At 40.2% G+C, this 18,875-nt stretch overlaps 1 protein-coding gene across 3 annotated transcripts in view; it reads right to left on the bottom strand.

Moving 5' to 3' along the window:
- Creb5 (cAMP responsive element binding protein 5) overlaps positions 1-18,875 on the bottom strand; it is a 441,434-nt gene that overhangs the window by 329,297 nt on the left and 93,262 nt on the right. For all 3 annotated transcript variants that reach the window (XR_003850850.1, XM_008841521.3, XM_029567541.1), the window contains exons 3-4: positions 17,176-17,269; positions 4,793-4,914 (exon numbers count right to left, since the gene is read on the bottom strand). Coding sequence is in view for 2 of the 3 variants with exons in the window: in XM_008841521.3 (XP_008839743.1) it covers positions 4,793-4,914; positions 17,176-17,269 (216 nt within the window). In the remaining variant the exon portion in view is untranslated. The remainder of the gene's footprint in view (positions 1-4,792; positions 4,915-17,175; positions 17,270-18,875) is intronic.

The raw sequence follows: 18,875 nt of genomic DNA, 5'->3' as shown, positions 1-18,875 counted from the left end.
TTGGGAGGCAGAGACAGGTGGATCTCTGTGAGTTTGAGGACAGCCTAGTCTACATAGCATGTTCCAGGACAGCTGTGACTACAGGGAGACCTTGTCTTAAAAAAAAAAAAAAAACTTGCCAGGTGTAGTGGCGCACGCCTTTAATCCCAGCAAAGGCAGGCAAATCTCTGTGAATTCAAAGCCAGCCTGGTCTACATAGTGAGTTCCAGGACAGCTGGGGCTACAGGGAGACCCTATCTCCAAAAAAACAAAAAAACAACTTTTCTAAAACACTGAATTAGATTCTATCACCCTTCTGCTTGTCTGGGCCCTGCAGATGCCCATCTTATTCAATGTCAAAGTAACAATGCCTCTAAAGGCCTCGAGGCCCTCCTGGGTCTGCCTTCCCACCTTCAGCTCCCTAAGATTATTACACACCCTCCTCTAGCTGTAAGCTCTCCTTACAGTTTCTCCAGTACATAGGCCTCATGCAGCTTCAGGCCTCTACACTTATATTCTCTGTTCTCACAGCTCTGCTTCTCTGACTCAGGCCTTCTAATTGGGTCTCTGCTCTCATGTCCACTGGGTAGAAATACCCTCTCTGATCATGTAGCCCTCCCTGGGCTCCTTCCCTTCTGCATTAAACTACACAGCACAGCATACATTCCTCATGGTTTCGTTGCTTGTCTGACCTACCGAAAGTAAGCTATCTGAAAGTTGAGGGCTTTGTAAAATTTGTTCACTTGTTTGTTTTTAAAATTATCTTTATTCCCTGGTATATTTGTCGATGCCTTGGATAGTTCTTGGTATATTGTGGTTATCCTAAAATTTTTTCTGAATGGATACTGATAAACAAAAGTTACATGATTCAGGGTATGAACTATCCTGAATTCTAAGCCACAGGCAAGTTGAGCTTTATAATGCCTGATAGAAAGTTACAATTTGCTTTTCCAAGGCAGGAATTTCTTACTAAAGAACTATGAGACAAAGAGTTTATATTAGTATTGAAAACTGAGGTAATAACAGAATCTGTTACCTGCCATAGAGTAATGTTGATACAAACATCAGGGCCTTCTCCCTATAAACACAACCTGCTATAGCCTGTCCCTTTATATATACACTAAGATTATTTAAGAATGTCAGAATTAAAGGTAGTGTTTAGAAAATGGAACTTTCTCTATTGATAGCTACAGAGACTAAGCAAGAATCAGTTCTCTATTTACTTTTTAATGGGATTTTCTGAACCTGCAACAAGAAATTTAAAGGTGAAACACAGGACTTTTTAAAACCAAATTCTCCAAATAAATGACTATACCTTCCATTTTATAAAAACTTACTGAAGAATCAGCACAAGTATTTTATTAAAAGACTTGGACAAAGATAAGAGTTGGGAAGATGGTTGCTGGTAAAGTGTTTGCCATGCAAGTCTGAGGACCTGAGTTCAGAGCCCAATCACCCATGTAAAAGCAAGGTGCAGCAGTATATATCTGAAAGACAAGTGCTGATGTGGGGGGTGGGGGGAGGAGGTTCATTCATTCATCAGCCAGACTATCAATGACCTCTAGGTTCAGTAAGAGACTCTGTCTCAGAAAATAAGGTGGAGAAACATCAGACTCTAGCCTTCACATTCACACTTGTGTTCACCCACAGGAACACATGCACACATACACACACAGAAAGACTCAGGCAAAGGAATCAGAAGAGTTAGAGCTGTAGAGTTAAAAGGAAATAACCGAGGATGAGGATGTACCTCAGTGACAGAGTGCTTGTCTGTCGTACATGAGGCCCTAGGTTCCATCTCTAGCACTGGGGAGAAAAACCTTACTGAAAATGAAATCACCACTTGAATGTATAGCTAAAGGAAAGAAAGATACTCTAACTGAAAAATAACAAGGACTTCCCTGAGTCTTCACTTGTGTCTTCACTTTTTAAGTACCAAAAGAACAAATGAAGCTGGGCATGGTAAAGCATGCTTTTAATCCCAGCACTCCGGAGGCAGAGGCAGGCAGATCTCTGTGAGTTCCAGGACAACCTGATCTACATAGCGAGTTCCAGGCCAGCTGGGGCTACAGGAAGACCCTGTCTCAAAAAAAAACACCCGAAGAATAAACGAAGTAGGTAGGAGTTTAAGTGGGCAGACTTTAGGGATGCTGATAGCTGGTGAATCATGGTCCTAGAGGGAAGTAAGGGCATAGTGTCAGATTGAGGAGGCACTCCACCCACTGCACATTCTCTGGCCTGTGGTTGCTATAGCAATGCCAAGGAGTAAGCCACCAACACAGCCACTTTGCCTCTGTATGAGTCACCAGGCTTTAGTCACTGAGATGGCCCTTCATGTAACAATGGCCAGTCAAGGCTGGATTGGGTCCCTTTAGTTTGAACAAAACAGAAGAAGAGGAAGCCTCAACAGGTTGACTGGGGTCCAGTCCCCACTGCATACTGTGGTGTTCTGAGAGGCAAGGCCCAAACCATGGGCCAAGGGTTGGCTGCAGGATCTCCCACCTACATTCCCAACACAAATACATCCCATGGCTATGAGCAACATTTAAACAGAAGATACAGGTTTGCCACTGACTGCTATTGTCATCTTCTCAATGTTGCTTCTTCCACTATTTTAATTTTTAATTTTATTATTTTTATTTTATGTGTATGCGTGTATTGCCTGCATGTAGGTAAGCGTACCCATGTCATGCAATGCCCGCAGAGGTCAGAAGAGGCTGCCGGATCCCCTGGGACTAGAGTTACGGACAGTTTTTAACTGCCATGTGGGTGCTGGGATTCGAACTCAGGTCTTCTGCAAGAACAACCGGTGTTCTTAACCACTGAGCCATCCTTCCAGGCCCTATTATTTTAATTTTTAAAATTTAATGATGTCACCTCTTCTCAACCCATGATAAACAATTCATCAAACATGCATAGTATGAAAATATTTTTATTTAATTAAAAATCAAGACCTGAGGAAATATAAACCAGAACTGAAAGTCTGGCGTGTGGAGGAAGTAAAACATTGCTCATTGCAGTGGTCTAAAAAGTTCTCAAAGTGAAGCAATAAACCTGGCTTTGTGATAACCTAGCAGTCAGAGCAAAAAGAGAAACATAACCAGTTACATGATCCTCATGGCCACGGCAGAAAATATTTCAGTTCCTCAGGGGAAGCAAACCATTTCCTGGAATTCAGATCTGCAAGAACTGCTCACATACTGCTTCAGTGGAAAGTCAAGAATAATGCAATGGAGAATACCTTAGCCACACCTCCAACAGAGGCCACAAGAAAATGTGCTTGGTGAACTGTCTTTAGGAAAATCAAGGCCATGCTTTTAAAAGCATTCTATCAGAAAGGAACACCAGCTTTGGCTATCTGGAGAAATGAATAATCCTGATTATTCAACAGTCTTCTCCATATGTAAACTGACCAAAAGAACTGAAGTTTTTACCCAAGCAGAGGAAATATGCTGGATAGGACTCTCTTCTCCTTTGCTATTTTCATGGGTCTTTGCATTTTTTTTTTCTACACTGCAATGAAATATAGTTATATCTTCTAAGTTTCATCAAGCTAACTTTTTAAAGTGCTCAGAACTTTATTCTTTGCTTGGCAAAGAACAACAGTTATAAAAGTGCTTGGAAAAGCAGGGACAGGCACTACATACCATTTGGCAAGGGAGTAGGAAGGAAGGTTAAGCATAAATGGTAAGTTAGTTATAAATAAGTTAAATGACCTGATTGAGATTTTGTAGCCCTCTTGTACATATAGTTCAGGGTACACAGGAAGTGTACCTTTAGAAAGTCCTAAAGCAGCACAAACTGGATACTGTGTACCCTGAACTATCATCATGTGTGAATATGACATGAAAAATCTGGTGGTGAGGGATTACTATAATTTCACAGAGGAGATTCAAAGGCTTTCACATAGAGGAAAATTATTAGAGCCTTTAAAATTTCTTCTCCAGATGGAACAGCTGGCGCTTTGGGACTCTCATCTACATCGTAAGTTTCTGTCCATGGACTGTGTCTACTGTGTGGTTCACCACATCGTGGGCATTCTGTAATGGCATATGAGAGCAATGAAAAGCATTCTTGTCACATTTGCTTGTGACCCTGCTTCCTTCTTTTAATCTTCTGACTCGATTTTAAAATTCTAGCAAGGTTCGGACAAAAACTGATGTTGATAAAGTGACTCACAGCTGTAGCTAACCTATTTTTCTCACCAACAACAGATGTTCAATAATCTGCACAGGTAACATGAACAGGAAGTAATTATGCATCTGGTTGAGAATAACCGGAAAGATTATAGAAAACAGACAGTTGCAACTTGGGCCAAAATCAGATGCAAATCCATTCTCTTCCCCTAAAATGATGTGGTTCTGGTTTCCTGAACATAGCGCCCACGAAGGCCCCGCTGTGAAACTCTTAACGAAGAAAATCACCTGGTTGAGAAGAGCAATAGCCTATGAGCTTATCTGACACATCTTTAAAAATCAGGTAATACTTTTTAAAAACTTGAATTAAGTGTTTCAAATACCTATTTCCCCATGATTTATAAGAGCTATGCAAGCTACCATAACTTAAGATTCATCAGTTTTTCAAATAATGTTAGACAAACACTTAGAGTTGGATAAATACTGTTGTAACCAGGCATGCAGCACACACCTGTAAATCCCAGAGACTGCAGCAGAATTTTGAGTTTGAGAACAGCCTCAGGTGCACAGCAAGATCCTGTCTTCTCAAAAACAGTGTTTTAAGGGCGCGTCAATGCAATTTGCAGTGCCACAGAGTTTCTATGCACCTCTCCAGGTGTCCACCCAAGCCAACCTACCCGCTTGCTGTTCTCCTCCTCCTGAACCTTCCTGAATTCATGCTCGAAGGAGCAGTCCAGCTCACTGAAGAGACCCACCTCCTCACAGTTCTTCAGGAATCTCGTAGGGGTTGGAGTCTGATCTGAAAGCAGAGGCCAGAGATCAGTAATGGGGCTTTTCTTCTGTGGTATGCAGAGCCACCTCCACACCTTAATAGTATGCCCAGCAGCCATCCATGATTTCACAGCCCTTTAACTAAAATTGCCATGTGGAAGAAAAACCAATGGAACGAAGACCACTATATATAAGGACTTTCCACCCCCCCCTGGGCAAGTTTAAGAGTTCTCATCCTCTATGTCTGGAGCCAATATCGTTTGAATACACCACACAGCACTGGGAATGACCTTTTTTCATTCTAATCTGGAAAAAAAAAAAAAGATTCAATTAAAAGTCAAGCCAAAAAAATCTTCTGTACCAATCTTAAACGTGACTTCAGGAGGCTGGAAAGAAAAAAAAAAGATTATGTATTTTTACAGAAAACAAAAGAAAATTCTGCAATTCTGTCTTTTCCTGAGAGTCATAGGATGATGATGAAAGGTTCCAAGGCAGACATGTTAAGCTTCATCCTTTATAAAAATATCATATTAATTTTATTTTCCTTTACTGCAGCCAAAAGAATGTTCTGAGAATGCTCTTTAAAAGGAAAAGAATTTCTTTGACTTACTCTTTAGAGTAAGTGGCTTACTGTTGATACAGTATTTGCAGTTTATGAAATATTTTCATACCCATATAGTCTCTGGAATCTAATTTCACAAGACCCTAAAAAGGAAGTAGGGTAGGTTACACCTTTATAGTCACTAAGGGTGGCTTCAGAGAAGGTACACGTGACACGAATCAAGTGAGCAAGGTGCTTTTTCTCTTAAGGCAAAAGATAGAAGAAACAGAACGGAGGGGAACATAGCCATGATACACACACATACAGAGAAAGAGAGAGAGAGAGAGAGAGAGAGAGAGAGAGAATGAGAGAGAGAGAGAGAAGAACATAGCCATGAGAGAGGGGAGAACATAGTCATCATACATATGCACATCAAATGAGAAATTTGAGGGCCAGTGAGAAGGCGGTTCTTGCTCAAGGTCTCCGGGGTGGTGACACCAGGATTATAAGCAAAACCCATGGCTCTTGTACCATGTGTATGTATTACCCCCACCCAAGCCCACAACAGACACTAGATCAGTTGTGGCTTTTGTCCAGCTTGATCTGTGCACTGCCTCTAGATCTCTTTCTGTACAGTCTCTAAGCCATCACCAATAATCATCCAAAGAGTGCCCTTGCTCTGAAATGAGGTATCTGCAGTCTGTAAACTACCCTGTTACAAGAAACTAAATCATGACTTTTCTATAGCACATAGAGAGTAGTTGCTCCCAGCAAGTCAGCAAATGTCCACCAGGATTCAAAGAATACCTTTCTATCCCTGAAGAAAATGGTTGGCTATCCTTCTCTTTGCTGTGTGATATCAAAGTACCTTTGTCCACATCTGGAATATGCAAGGCATGCTGTTCCTAAGTTTTAATTCATCTTGTTGTGAATGACACAGTCTTTCCAGTTACAGCAGAATCCAGAAAGTGGAACTTCACTTTCATTTAACATTTATTAGACTGAATATTGGGTTTCTAGTCATCTTTGATCTCACATCATTCCAGTTCCAAGTAAGCCAGGAAATGTACAAACATTCACAAGGGGGAACAGCTCAAGCTATCAGTTGCTTAAATTAAAGATACAGAATTTTTCACTGCCATGAATAGCTTTGTCAACAGTTTCTCTTGAAATCAGACCTGAACTTAGTGGATAAAACCCAGAGCTATGAGTTAAATGCTTATAAACTTGGGCTGGAGAGATTGCTCAACGGTTAGGTGTCACCGACTGCTCTTACAGAAGGTCAGGGTTTAGAATCTTAGTGCCTACATGGTGGTTAACACTCATACACATAAAATGAAAATAAACAAGTCCAAAAAAATTATTAAATGCTTATAAACACCTCTTATTTAGATCCAAGGATATACGTTAGTCAGCAACAGTACCAGTGATTTCTATATCCTGGATAAAAGGGCTGTGTTCTTTGGGTGAATATACCTAAGGGGTGTTCAGTCAGTAGGGACAACCAACATTCTGAGGACTTGCAAGAACTGGAATGCTGAGCTGAGATGGGTGTTTAAGATCTTAGGCTCACTTGCTATTAGCCACTTCACCAAGGAATACCCAAGTAAGAGAGAGGGCCAACCTCCAACTTAAACTAACCTGAAAGTTAATAACTTTTGAACATGGACATCACCTTCCCTCAGTGTTTTAGTGGTTCTCACTTTCATACATCTGAACGAATGCTGTAAAACAGCTGCAGGTTCCCCTCTAACAGAGGCTTATAAACAACACACAGGGTTCCCAGGAGACCAAAACACCTGGGACAAGTGCAGGAACGAAATCCTGCTCACCTCTCTTACTGTCACACCAGTCTTCAGGGAGTTCTTTACCAGTTGGACCAGAAATATTGGTGCCAGATAAAAGAGAATAAACTTCCGTGGTTTGCTGCAACGTGGACAGATCTGGAGAGTCACATCAAACAAACCAGGCATGCAACAATAACCAAAATACATCTTACATATTTTTGAGAGTTAAAAAGTTAATTTCATAGAAGTAGCAACTAGAATGCTGGTTACCAGAGGCTGGGAGGGTGGGGTAGGGGGAGGAAAGTGGATGGTTAATGAGTTCTGTTAAATAGGGGGTAATTTCTGATATCCTAGGACACAGTAAAATAACTGTTGTTACAATGACTAACTGAATATTTCATGATAGCTAGTAGAGAAGCCTTTTGAATGTTCTCTACACAAAGAAAGGATAAATGTCCAAGAATGATGGGTATACCAATGCCCTGATCCGATGAGTGTCCACCATACACAGGTATTGTACTGTCACACGGCACCCTATGAATATGTGCGATTAGCATGTATCAATGAATTTTTTCAATTAATTTTTAAGAGGTTGGCGCCAAAGGGGATTTAAGCTTAATTTCTTTGCAGTTTATGATGTTCCAGTGTGTAGTTCCTTTGCTAGTTTTTTTTCTCAAGAAAAGAACGCTGCTTCATTGCCTCTCTGTCCTTGTAACAACAGCTAGGTAAAGAACCTTTAAGACCCTACTTTTGACCTTACCAGGAAGAGCACCATAAGCTTGGCTTTACAATCTGGAAATTATCAGTTACATGACAGAAAATTCTGCAGCATACTTTCAACAGGACAGACAATAATGATGTGGCTAAAACTATCTTGTAAAGCAGTTCTGAAAGGTTCCCATAAGGAGCTGGAGAGACAACTTGGTCCGTAAAGTACATTCCTACATTCCTCTCAAGCACAAGGACCTAAATTCAACTCCCAGCACTCCTTTAAAAAGGTAGCACAGTTTGTAATCCCAGCACTGGGGAGGCAAAGCCAAGCGGACCCCTGGGGTTTGCTAACCAGCCAGCACAGCTCCCTTGGCAAGTACCTAGCAAATGAGATACCATGCCCTTAAAAAAGTGGATAGTGCTTGAGGAATGACATCACAGGTTATCCTTTGGCCTTCATCCTGCACAATGTTCTGCATACATGTGCACCCACACATGCACAAGCTTGCGCGTGCGTGCGCACACACACACACACACACACATACAAAGCTCCCATCAGTTTACAGTCATGAATTTCATCAGCCCCGGCAAGTATGATTATACAAAATAAAGCTAAATGAGAAGTGCAAAGCTAAATTCTGAAACCTAATAAAGATTGCTATCTCACTTGGTTCTGAAGTCATGTTTCTTAGATTTATTTGCTTCATTTCCTCAATGATTAAAAAAAGGCAAAAAGTCATCAAGAATGGTATGTAGGAGAGGGAAGATAACATGTATAAAAGATGAATGTTAGAGCTTTGGCATCTTCTCACTGACTCATAGGTACTCACGCAGTCCGATGTTATCAACTGTGACATAACTAAAGGACCAGGAACATGTCGAGTGATTTTGCATCATTTGGTATTAAACTGCTAGTGGTAAGCAGCAATATAAAGATCTCACTGATTCAAACAAGTTAGTACAAAGGTTAGTTTGACTTCATGACCATTCTTAAAAAGGTGATATATACCATTATTATTTCTGTGACTCAGAGTCAATTAATGCAATGTGGAATTTTTCAAGTGGCATTCCTCAAGAAGGTGTCTCAAATCAGCAGCAAAAAGAACTGGAATTAGTAGATATCTTTTAGTTAGAGTTAAAGTTCTCAGGAAAATCAAGTTTTAGGTACTTTTTATATTTTTTATAGTTGATCTCTTGAATTTGTCACCAATGTTTTCATTAAAAACATTTTATCTTAGTCCCTGTCTACCTTTTAACAAAGTTTTATTTAAGAGAGTTTACATTAACTGAACTTTCAGACACATATCCTCTATGAGTAATAATCAGGAACAAATGGCACAATTACATGGAATTTAGCAAGGCTTCTTATTGGCCATCAATGTGTGTTTCCTGAGTGTGACAATGCAGAGGCAGGAAAATCTGTCAGCAACACTGACATTACAATCATTTGTCTTCTTCCCAAGGGTTAGCGCTGTCACAGGGCAAGCCAAGGTGAATCTGGTTTTAAACAATAGTTGTGGCTTGATTAAAAACCATCCCTCCCAGCTGGGGTGACACCATGAAGAGATGAATACATTGCCATATTCTCGATTCACAAGCTAGAGTTCATTTATTGCCAGTGTGGAGAACTGGTGGGCTAGATGGCCTTGCCAATGCCTATGAGTCAATGAGAAAATGTGCTTCTCATGCAGTCTGTGCTCATCTGGCTCTAGAAAGCATCAATGTAGATTTAAACTCAACAAGTACATCTTCTGGACCTAGTCACCACCAGCCACGGTCTACTCCAAGTGTTCCAACAGCAATCAAGTCAGGGTTCGCTCTGCCTTGTAGGGTAGGGGAACAAGGGCTCCGAGGTGATCTTATCACTATAATGTGCCGTGAATGTAGGAAGCCAAAGCTTACTATTTCCCCTTGTCCTTAGCTGTATGAGTTCTCCTATGCTCTATATCCAAAGGGACTGGCTTCCAAGTGAAACAGTGTGAGTAAGCTTTCCGTATATAAAAGAATACTGCAGACCAAGACCTCCAATTTGTTCAGGTGAATTATTCAAAACTCTGTTTTGCTTGACCAGGCTAGAAACATGGACAAAAAGCTGACAATCCTCGCAAATCCTAATAACCTCCTACATTCTACAGGCCACAATGGATGAGACTGTGATTTGCAAACACAGCCCAGTGTTCCTTGAATCATTCGTATGTTAGACTCTCCTCCCAAAGGCTCTCACTATTTACTTTACCTCAAGGCTATTAAAGAGCTAAGCTGATAATAGAAGAAAAGGCAGGCCATAGATTAATAACCAGGCTTAGTTTAAATTAAGACCAAAACTTAGTATGTGTCCTAGTTACTTTCTATTGCTGCGATAACAACACTGACCAAAACCAACTTGGGGAGGAAAGAGTTTATTTTATCTTACATCTCCCAGGTTCACCACTGAAGGAAGTCAGAACAGGACCTCAGGCAGGAACCTGGAGGCAGGAGCTGAAGCACAGACCATGGAGGAACACTGCTTACTGGCTTGCTCCCCTGGTCTGTGCTCAACCTGCTTTCTTATACAACTCAGGACCACCTACCCAGGGGTGGCACCACTCACAGTGGGCTGGGCCCTCTCACATCACTCAACCATCAAGAAAATGCCCCACAGACATGGCCACAGGCCAATCCAAAGGAGGTAATCCTTCAACTGAAGTTTTCTCTACCCAGGTGTGTCAAGTTGACAACTGAAGCTATCTAGCACAGTATGTAACTCACCAATCTATATGTATGTCAAGAAAATTAGAGACATCAACTTTGAAAGCCCATTTGTTTTGATCTTGATTTCTCATTTGAAAGAAAGGGCATGAAGATTAAACAACATAATGTATACAAAGCATAAGGCACACTTGTAGACAAAGGGCAAGGCAATACATGGTAGCTATTGATATTACTGTGCTGTCTTCTGGTCCAAGCCATTCCTGCCATCCTGTGTGCCATAAAGTTTAATTCATTTACATAGTGGGAAATTGCTATACGCCTTTTTTATGTTTGGGGGTATTTGATTTACTTATGTATGTATGTGCATACTTATGGGAGGGTGCTTGAGTCTACAGGTGTGCATGTATGTGTGTACATGTGTGTGGAGGTCAATAGACCACCTCTGGTATCATTCCTCAGGAGCCATCTACCTGGGCTTTTTTGAGACAGAGTGTCTCACTGTCCTTGAGCTGGCCAAGAAGACTAGGCTGGCTGACCAGCAAGCCCCTGGAATCCACGTGGCTTTGCCTTACTAGCACTGGGACTATAAGTATGCACCACTATGCTTGTCATTTTTTTAAAAAACATGGGTTCTGGGGATATAACTTAGATCTTCATGTTTGCAAGGAAACCACTTTACCAACTAAACCATCTCCCTAGTCCCTATACATCTTTACTACCAGTGTGATTGCCAAGATGAGGTGTGTATGTATGTGTGTGTCTGTGTGTGTGTATCTGTGTATATCTATGTATATGTGTGTGTCTGTGTGTAATCTATGGCTATGTGTTGTGTCCGTGTGTGTGTCTATGTCTGTCTGTGTTTGATTTCCTCATTTATTTACTCCATCAGTTTTTCAGTACCAATGCATTTTAAAGGGGATTTCGAGTAATATGGCGTCTTCCCTTTGGCGTCCTCTTTGAAATACCAAAGAATCATTAAACAGGGTTTTTTAACTATAAATAAAGTTACACTTTGAAACACATTCTATTTTTTGGTTTTCTTTCTCTTGTACAGAACCTGGAAACACTGTAAAAATAATAATGGGCATGGAGTTACTTACTAGACAAAATTGAGACTCTCTCAAGTACTTAATCATAATACAGTTAAAATACTCCCACATGCCACCTTCTTCATGTTGAAATTTGACCAGAATTGTCAAATCAAATGGATCTGTGTCACATAACTGAAAATTTTGCCACTTGCACATGGAAGGAACATGTTCCTTACAGATTCTCACTTTAAACTTGGCACTGGAAACCCTCAATATCAAACTTCTCTCATGTGCAGTTCATTTCATTTGAATGAGAAGAGCCGAAAGCAGACTCATAACCATCACCATCATCTCAAGATCCTGGAAATGAACCATGCAGACAAATAAGGACGAGAGATCCAAGCTGGGAAGGGATATACAAGTCCTTTTGCACTCTGAATCCAACACTACCACCCCCATTAGTGTCCCTCCTCTGTCCATTTAGAATGAGGAGTTTGTATTGTCTGTCCAGAAAGTAGACAACTCCTTTCAATAAAATATTTGTCACTTTTACTTACCAGCTACACGGATCAGGGACTGTCACTTTTGACTAGGACACTCAACCCAGCCTAAATGAAACAGATCCAACAGAAAAGGCGTGAAAGTACTTTCAATCTTTCATTCCCCTGGGAGAAAATATCTTTAGGTTGAGGCTGTGCACAGGGATCACACCCAGGACTTTATACGCACAAGGCCAGCACTGTAATGCTGAGCTGTAATCTCATACCTGGAAACTTATTCCTGAAATGTATATCTGTGACATATTAACATCTTCTTTAATTGTGATATTTGCAAACAATGAAGAATGTAGTGATGCTCCTAAATAAAGATTAACCAGATATCCCGAGGCTAGCCAAATAAACACACCTGCCATATTTTATCTTCATTCCATACGTCAAGCCCCACATCATCTGAAATGCAATTTTGCATAATTGAAGACTGCTTAAAAAATGACTCAAGAAGGATTTGAAGAGTTTTTCTTTGATGTTCATTTAATATTTGATTTAAACTATTTTTATATTTTGTTATCTGAAATAATTCATCTACCATCTTCATGATAGAACACTAAACACAATTAAATAATATTTTAGTGAACATGTTTTAACAAGTAGCTTCTGAAATTTTTGATAAATTAAAACAAATAAATCAAGCTATATATTTAAAATCTTCAGTCAAATTTATTATAGTAATCCAATATGCTAAAGCTTTCATTATATAAAGTGAGATTTGTGATAAACATCTTAAACATTAAAAATTCCCCGAGGATTCAAAAATGTGGTATATTTACATAATGGAGTTCTATTCAGCAGTAAAGAAAGATGAAATAATGAAATTTACAGGTAAATGGATGGATCTAGAGACTGTTATACTAAGTGAAATAACAGACTCAGAAAAACAAACATGTGTTTGCCCTCATATGTGGCTCCTAGCACCAAATCCTTTTAAATTCCAGGTACTTTTAATAAGATGATGCTATACAGCAGTCCCTTCTGCATGAAATAACTACCATCTTCAAGACTTTGGCTGAGCCTGATCACTAAACAGTCACAGTTATGGGTTTGTTGACGGTTATGCTCATTCATGAACAGAGGGTTCTGACTTTTTCTAGTTCCCTGTCTAGAACTTGTAATGCTAATTACTCTTGCCTTTACTTCTCCTTCACATCTCCCATTCATGATTCAAGGACTTTCTTCTCCCCTTAGAGACAAAAGTTATGCAATTTGGGAGTCTTCTAGATAGACCCACTCCAATTGCCTCACACTGCGTCCCTGTTCAGCACAGAAGAAGCCAGAGCAGTCTGTGTCCCTATTCCCTATTGGCAATTTGGGTAACCCCCTCAGAGGATGGTGTGATAAGAACAAGAGGTAGGAATTGGTGAGGCAGTTAGGGTAAAAAGACCCCAAAGAAATGTAGCCAGTTTCTGGGCTAAAAGTCAAAATGTCCTTGGGCCTGTTAGCAACATACTCTGTTCCAAGGCCAAAAATGTCAAAAGTGTTTGGGAGCTTGTACCTAATCCTTAAAAGATTTTAGGGTTGCCTCTTCAGAGGGGGGAATGTTGGAGGGGAGGGAGTGGGCATGGATTTGATCAAAACACCTTATATACATGTATGAAATTCTCAATAAAGTTTTTGTAAAAATTTAAGAAAAAAGATTAAAGATTTAACCCCTCCCCCAGAAAAGATAATGAGAGCAGGAAATACCAAGAGTGGATGTTAGGGTACCCACTAAATTTCAAAGATGCTTTGTTCTTTGTGCAGATCTGAGGATTGACCCCATTGTCTGTGTCTGTCACATGTTAGGCCAGGACTCAATCACTGAGCGGCAGGAGCCCTCAGAGATTTTTTTCAATTTTCCTATAACCGAGTAAAACAGAACAAAGAAATCCTTCTCCTTAGGGATAAAATAGCCCCAATTTTGAGTTATGATTTTAGATAACAGACAAGATTACCTTATATGTATAACAAAATTTCTTTAATTAAAGATGAACTGTTTGAGGCTAGAGAGATGGCTCAGTGGTTAAGAGTGCTTGCTGCTCTTCCAGAGGACCTGTGGTCGGTTCCCAGCTCTCACTTCAGGCAGCTCACAACCACCTGTAACTCTAGCTCCAGGGGGTTCTGACACCTTCTGGCCTTTGAGGGCACCTACACACATGTGCCATACACACACACACACACACACACACACACACACATACCAATAAAAATAAACCTTTTAAAATTTTCATTGTTTAAAAAAAAAAATTCCCTGAAGATTCATGCAAATCCGAGCAGTTCAAAACCCAACATAGAACTGGGGAAATGGGTTGTGGGCTCCAAGACCTATTGGCAGCTAAGTCCTGCTGGGTGAGGGAGAGCTGATCTTTAAGAAAGAGACTCTAGATAGGCTGACTAGACCCCAGTGGGTGAACTTGCACTGAAGGACAACAGGGTGCACTAACTTGACTTGATAGGCCTTAACATAGGTGACAGAATGCATGAAATCAGGCAGAGATGGGGGTATGGGAAGATGCAGATGGTGGAGGGGATATAAAGATGATCAAGATATTTTGTATGAAATACACAAAAATTCAATAAAAATTTTTAAAAAATCATTGGGGGGGGAAACAGCAAAATAAAACTTTCTAATAAAAAGCTTAATTCAGTTCAGTGTGGACAGGCCAGTAATACAACACATAGCCAACATTAGCCCTCTACATACAAAAACATAGATCTGGACTGGGCAGCTCGTTATTCTCAAAAATCCTCTGAAACTATGAATATGTAAAATGAGAAGCAAGTTTTAAAATTAAGTTCCTCATTTCCCTGGGAGTATGAAATGGCTCCACACCAACTTCAACATGAAACATAATGAATCAAAAGAAAACATGCCACTACTTTATTTGTGTATTTTTCTTGTGTTTGTTTCTTCCTTCATTTTATCATTATAAATTTCACATAATAAAAAGTGGGTTCCTATACTTCCAATTATTTTCCATCGGGCCCTGGCAATGATTTACAGTAACTGTCACAAAATAACAAAGGTTCAGGGAAAACAATTGATAGGTTTCAGGAAATTAACAAAAGCCTACTTTATGCAATACAAACAAGGGATTCACCGGAGGTTCACGTGAGTTTGGCTCTTTATTTTACAGATGTGCAGCAGGTGAGACCTCTCACGGCAGGTTAGCCTGCCTGAAAGATACCACATAGCTAACTGCCCTTGTAGTCACTTATCCCACAGACCTCCCTGCAGTGCTCACCTCCTGCTCCACTATTACCAGGTAGCCTTTTCTAGGGATGCAATTTGGGAAAAGTTAAAGGAATGCCTGATGGGTTTAAAGTTGGGTGATTGATGCTCATGCACCTGTGTTCCCTACTGAACCATAAACTCATAACACATTTGCCTCTACAGAATTCAATAAGTGATAAAGGCAGAAGGACAGGATGTCCCGCATAACCAACCCTTCCAGGCTTTTACAACTCTTTCTTACAGAAGTTTCCTTATCTCCTTAAACTTGGGGAAAGCTGAAGCAGTCTCTGAGTAACAGTTTATTCATTCATAAAAAGAAACCAACGGGCAGAGAGTGGAGGTGGGTAGCAGTGGAGAAAAGGGAAGATGTTCCCTTTGAACTAGTCTCCTGATCACAGACCGTCTGCAGTACCGCAGGTGAGCCTGTGAAGCTGTGATAGCTGACACAGGCATTGCCTCACAATGAAGGACTAGCCTGGTCTGCATCAGTGGGTCAGGACTGAGGATCAAAGGCCCTCAGCACCATCGTGTTAGGTGATTCCAGGGTAGCTATTCCAGTTTCTTGGGCTCTTCATGGTAATAAACTGTCTGGCAACTTGCTTAGGATTTAATAATAATGACAATGGTAATAAAATCCTAGACATTTTAAGTGCCATAGAAGTGCTAGCACATATAAATAGTGCGTTTCTCTTCTGATGTGTAATAAACATGCACATAGGTATGTCATCCGTTTCACAGTGCCATGAAGACGAGGGAACAGGTCAAATGGTTCCAGTACGAGGTGACAAAAACTGACCCGGTTATCTAGCTTGGGGTTATGAAACACTCTGACGTTTTCCCATTGTACCTTCACATTCAGCTACCAAAATACACTGTCTGGATAGTCACTCTCACTTTACGGAGAAAGAAACTGAGATCTAGGGGGAGCCATTATTTGTTCAAGGTCATATGGTCAAGACAGAGCCCAGACTAGATTTCAAATTTCTCCCTCCTACATCTTCATTTTCTAACTTTGATGGATTAGTTATTGTTCATTTTCTCTCATATTCACTGAACATGTTTCCGTGCATTATCTAATTTAATCTCCCACTTAAAAGGCAAGTATTATTCTTAAGGAAAACTTGCCTGGCCATCTCAGGTTAAAAGGAGTGCTCCTTCCACTAAAGTTATATAACATTTGTTTTTTACAATATTCACTATATATATGTATAATGAGCCTTCATTTTAGCCACTATTTTAAGCGCTACCCTGATATACTTGAAGACAGTAAACATTCCAGTTATTCCAATTTTTATACCTTCTGTGATCCTAAGAATAGCGAACTGTGCATGAAAGATGCTCAGTTAATATATGTTACCTGAGTGGTTAAAGGTAAAGATTTAAAATAACATGGAGTCAAGTTTTAATGCAACATATAAAAGGGAGACATTAAGTCAGGTGTGGTGTCTCATGCTGTAATGTCAGTACTAAGTAGGTAGGTGGAGATGAGACAATTAGGCACCCAAGGTCACCCTTGGTTAGACAGAAAGTTTGAAGCTAGCCTGGGCTACTTAAGACCCTATCTCAAAAGGAGAGAGAGACAGAGAGAAACAGAGGCAGAGAGACAGAGAGATAGAGACAGGTGTTCAATTATTTGGGCAGCCACTGTATTAACTGATTACATTTCTTCAGTCTTTGGACTTAAACCTACTATAGGTGAATAAGTGTCTTTCATGGAATTAATCTGACCCCCAAAGCTTCCTTGCCTGATGCTTCCTTACCTGATAACATGTTGTCTGTTTTTATTGAGGGAAACTTCAGAGTCATCTCATGCTTGTGCCTATGAATCATCAGGTGGTCCTCTGTTGGGAAACGCTGTCAGGTAAATAGAAAGAAAGGAAGAGGAGTCATTCAGTTTTGTAACACACAATTGACATCATAGAGAAAAAAAAAACTTATTCAACATCATAAATATGTCAGGCAAAACCAAAAAGAAAAGAGTTAGTTCTAAAACAAAATGTTAGCACACAAGTAAATGAAGTTACAAGATGATTTATGCAAATGTGCCAAGAGGTTCCTTCCAATTATGCACAAACATGTGCTTGATGATGTCCATTAGAGTTCACTGAAAGGGTCACCCATGGTGCAGAAGAGCCTCAATCTTGTCAAGAAGTGAGCTCTACCTCTATATTCTCTAACTCCACACACTTTCCCCCAGAACTTTTAAATATTCTCAGGAACTATGCATTTCTTGAGGAACTAGAGTTGTTCATCTGGGGGAAGACTTTCAACTTTGTCTAACCTTTTGCTAAATAACAAAACAGAAAGTACAAAGGAGTAGGAGTGAAGATATTGAAATAACATAAACACCTAAGATATGCTATGCCCTAGCACCTGCCTCATGTCAGGAGGCTTTTTTACAAAAAGGGAAAAAGTCAGGTGTGGTAATGTACACCTTTAATCCCAGCACTTGGGTGGCAGAGGCAGGGGGGATCTCTGTGAGAACAAGGCCAGCCTGGTCTACATGATGAGTTCCAGGCCAGGGAAATCTTGTCGATGAGGCAGAGAAGGTGGAACAGGTGCTGGAGGAGAAGGAGATGGAGGAGCTGGAGGAGGAGGAAGTAGAAGAGGAGGAAGAGGAGGTGGAGGAGGGGGAGGAGGAGGGGGAGGAGGAGAAATAAGAAGAGGGAGGAGGAGGATGAGGAGGAGGAGGAAAAGAGGAGGAAGAGGAGGAGGAAGAAGAGGAGGAGAGGAAGGAAGGAAAGAAGGGAGGGAGGGAGAGAGGGAGAGAGAGAGACAGTGTTGAAATGACTATTTCTTATGGTCATCCAAAATAATTAATAATGGCAGCATGACAAAATTAAAATGTTCCCACTTCTTACACACATGACAATACCATGTTCAAAAAGAAAATGGATGTAGATCTTACTAGCACTGGAATTCTGCACATGGAAGTAGTCTGTAGTAGTTACTGTTTTACATAGTAGTGTGAAATTAGGTCTGAGGCATGATAAGTATGTCAGACATTATCTATAGATTAACCAATGCAGGAGAAATGCATGACAAAAAAGAATGTTGATTCATTTCAGACTTTGGAAAGGAGCTACATGCTATGCTTAGCTTTTGGAATATGCATCTATTAATGTACTCCATGGCATCTCTACAGTATGTTTCTGTTTATAAAGACAGCTCCAAGTATATCTGATTTTTTTTCAAATTATACATTTGACTTCATAGTAACACAACAAATTATTTTTAGTATTTTGTACTAAATATAATGTAGTCAGACCATATTTATTTGAGATTTTCAGGAAATGATGTTAACGTTGTTAAAAATGCTGTTTCCAAATACTTTTTGGCCATTTCTGGCTCTCTTATGTAGCTATGTGAGCAACTCTGTCTACTGTTTCATAAATGAAAGTGACCTGTCATCCAGGGGCAAGTTTCTCTTCTCTGGTGTAAATCCATCTGCTATTTCCTT

Source organism: Nannospalax galili, unplaced genomic scaffold, assembly GCF_000622305.1.
Source record: "Nannospalax galili isolate Female #2095 unplaced genomic scaffold, S.galili_v1.0 scaffold158, whole genome shotgun sequence".
NCBI lineage: Eukaryota > Metazoa > Chordata > Mammalia > Rodentia > Spalacidae > Nannospalax > Nannospalax galili.
Note: the sequence above shows the minus strand (reverse complement) of the source record. Positions and strands in the feature narration are given on the sequence as shown.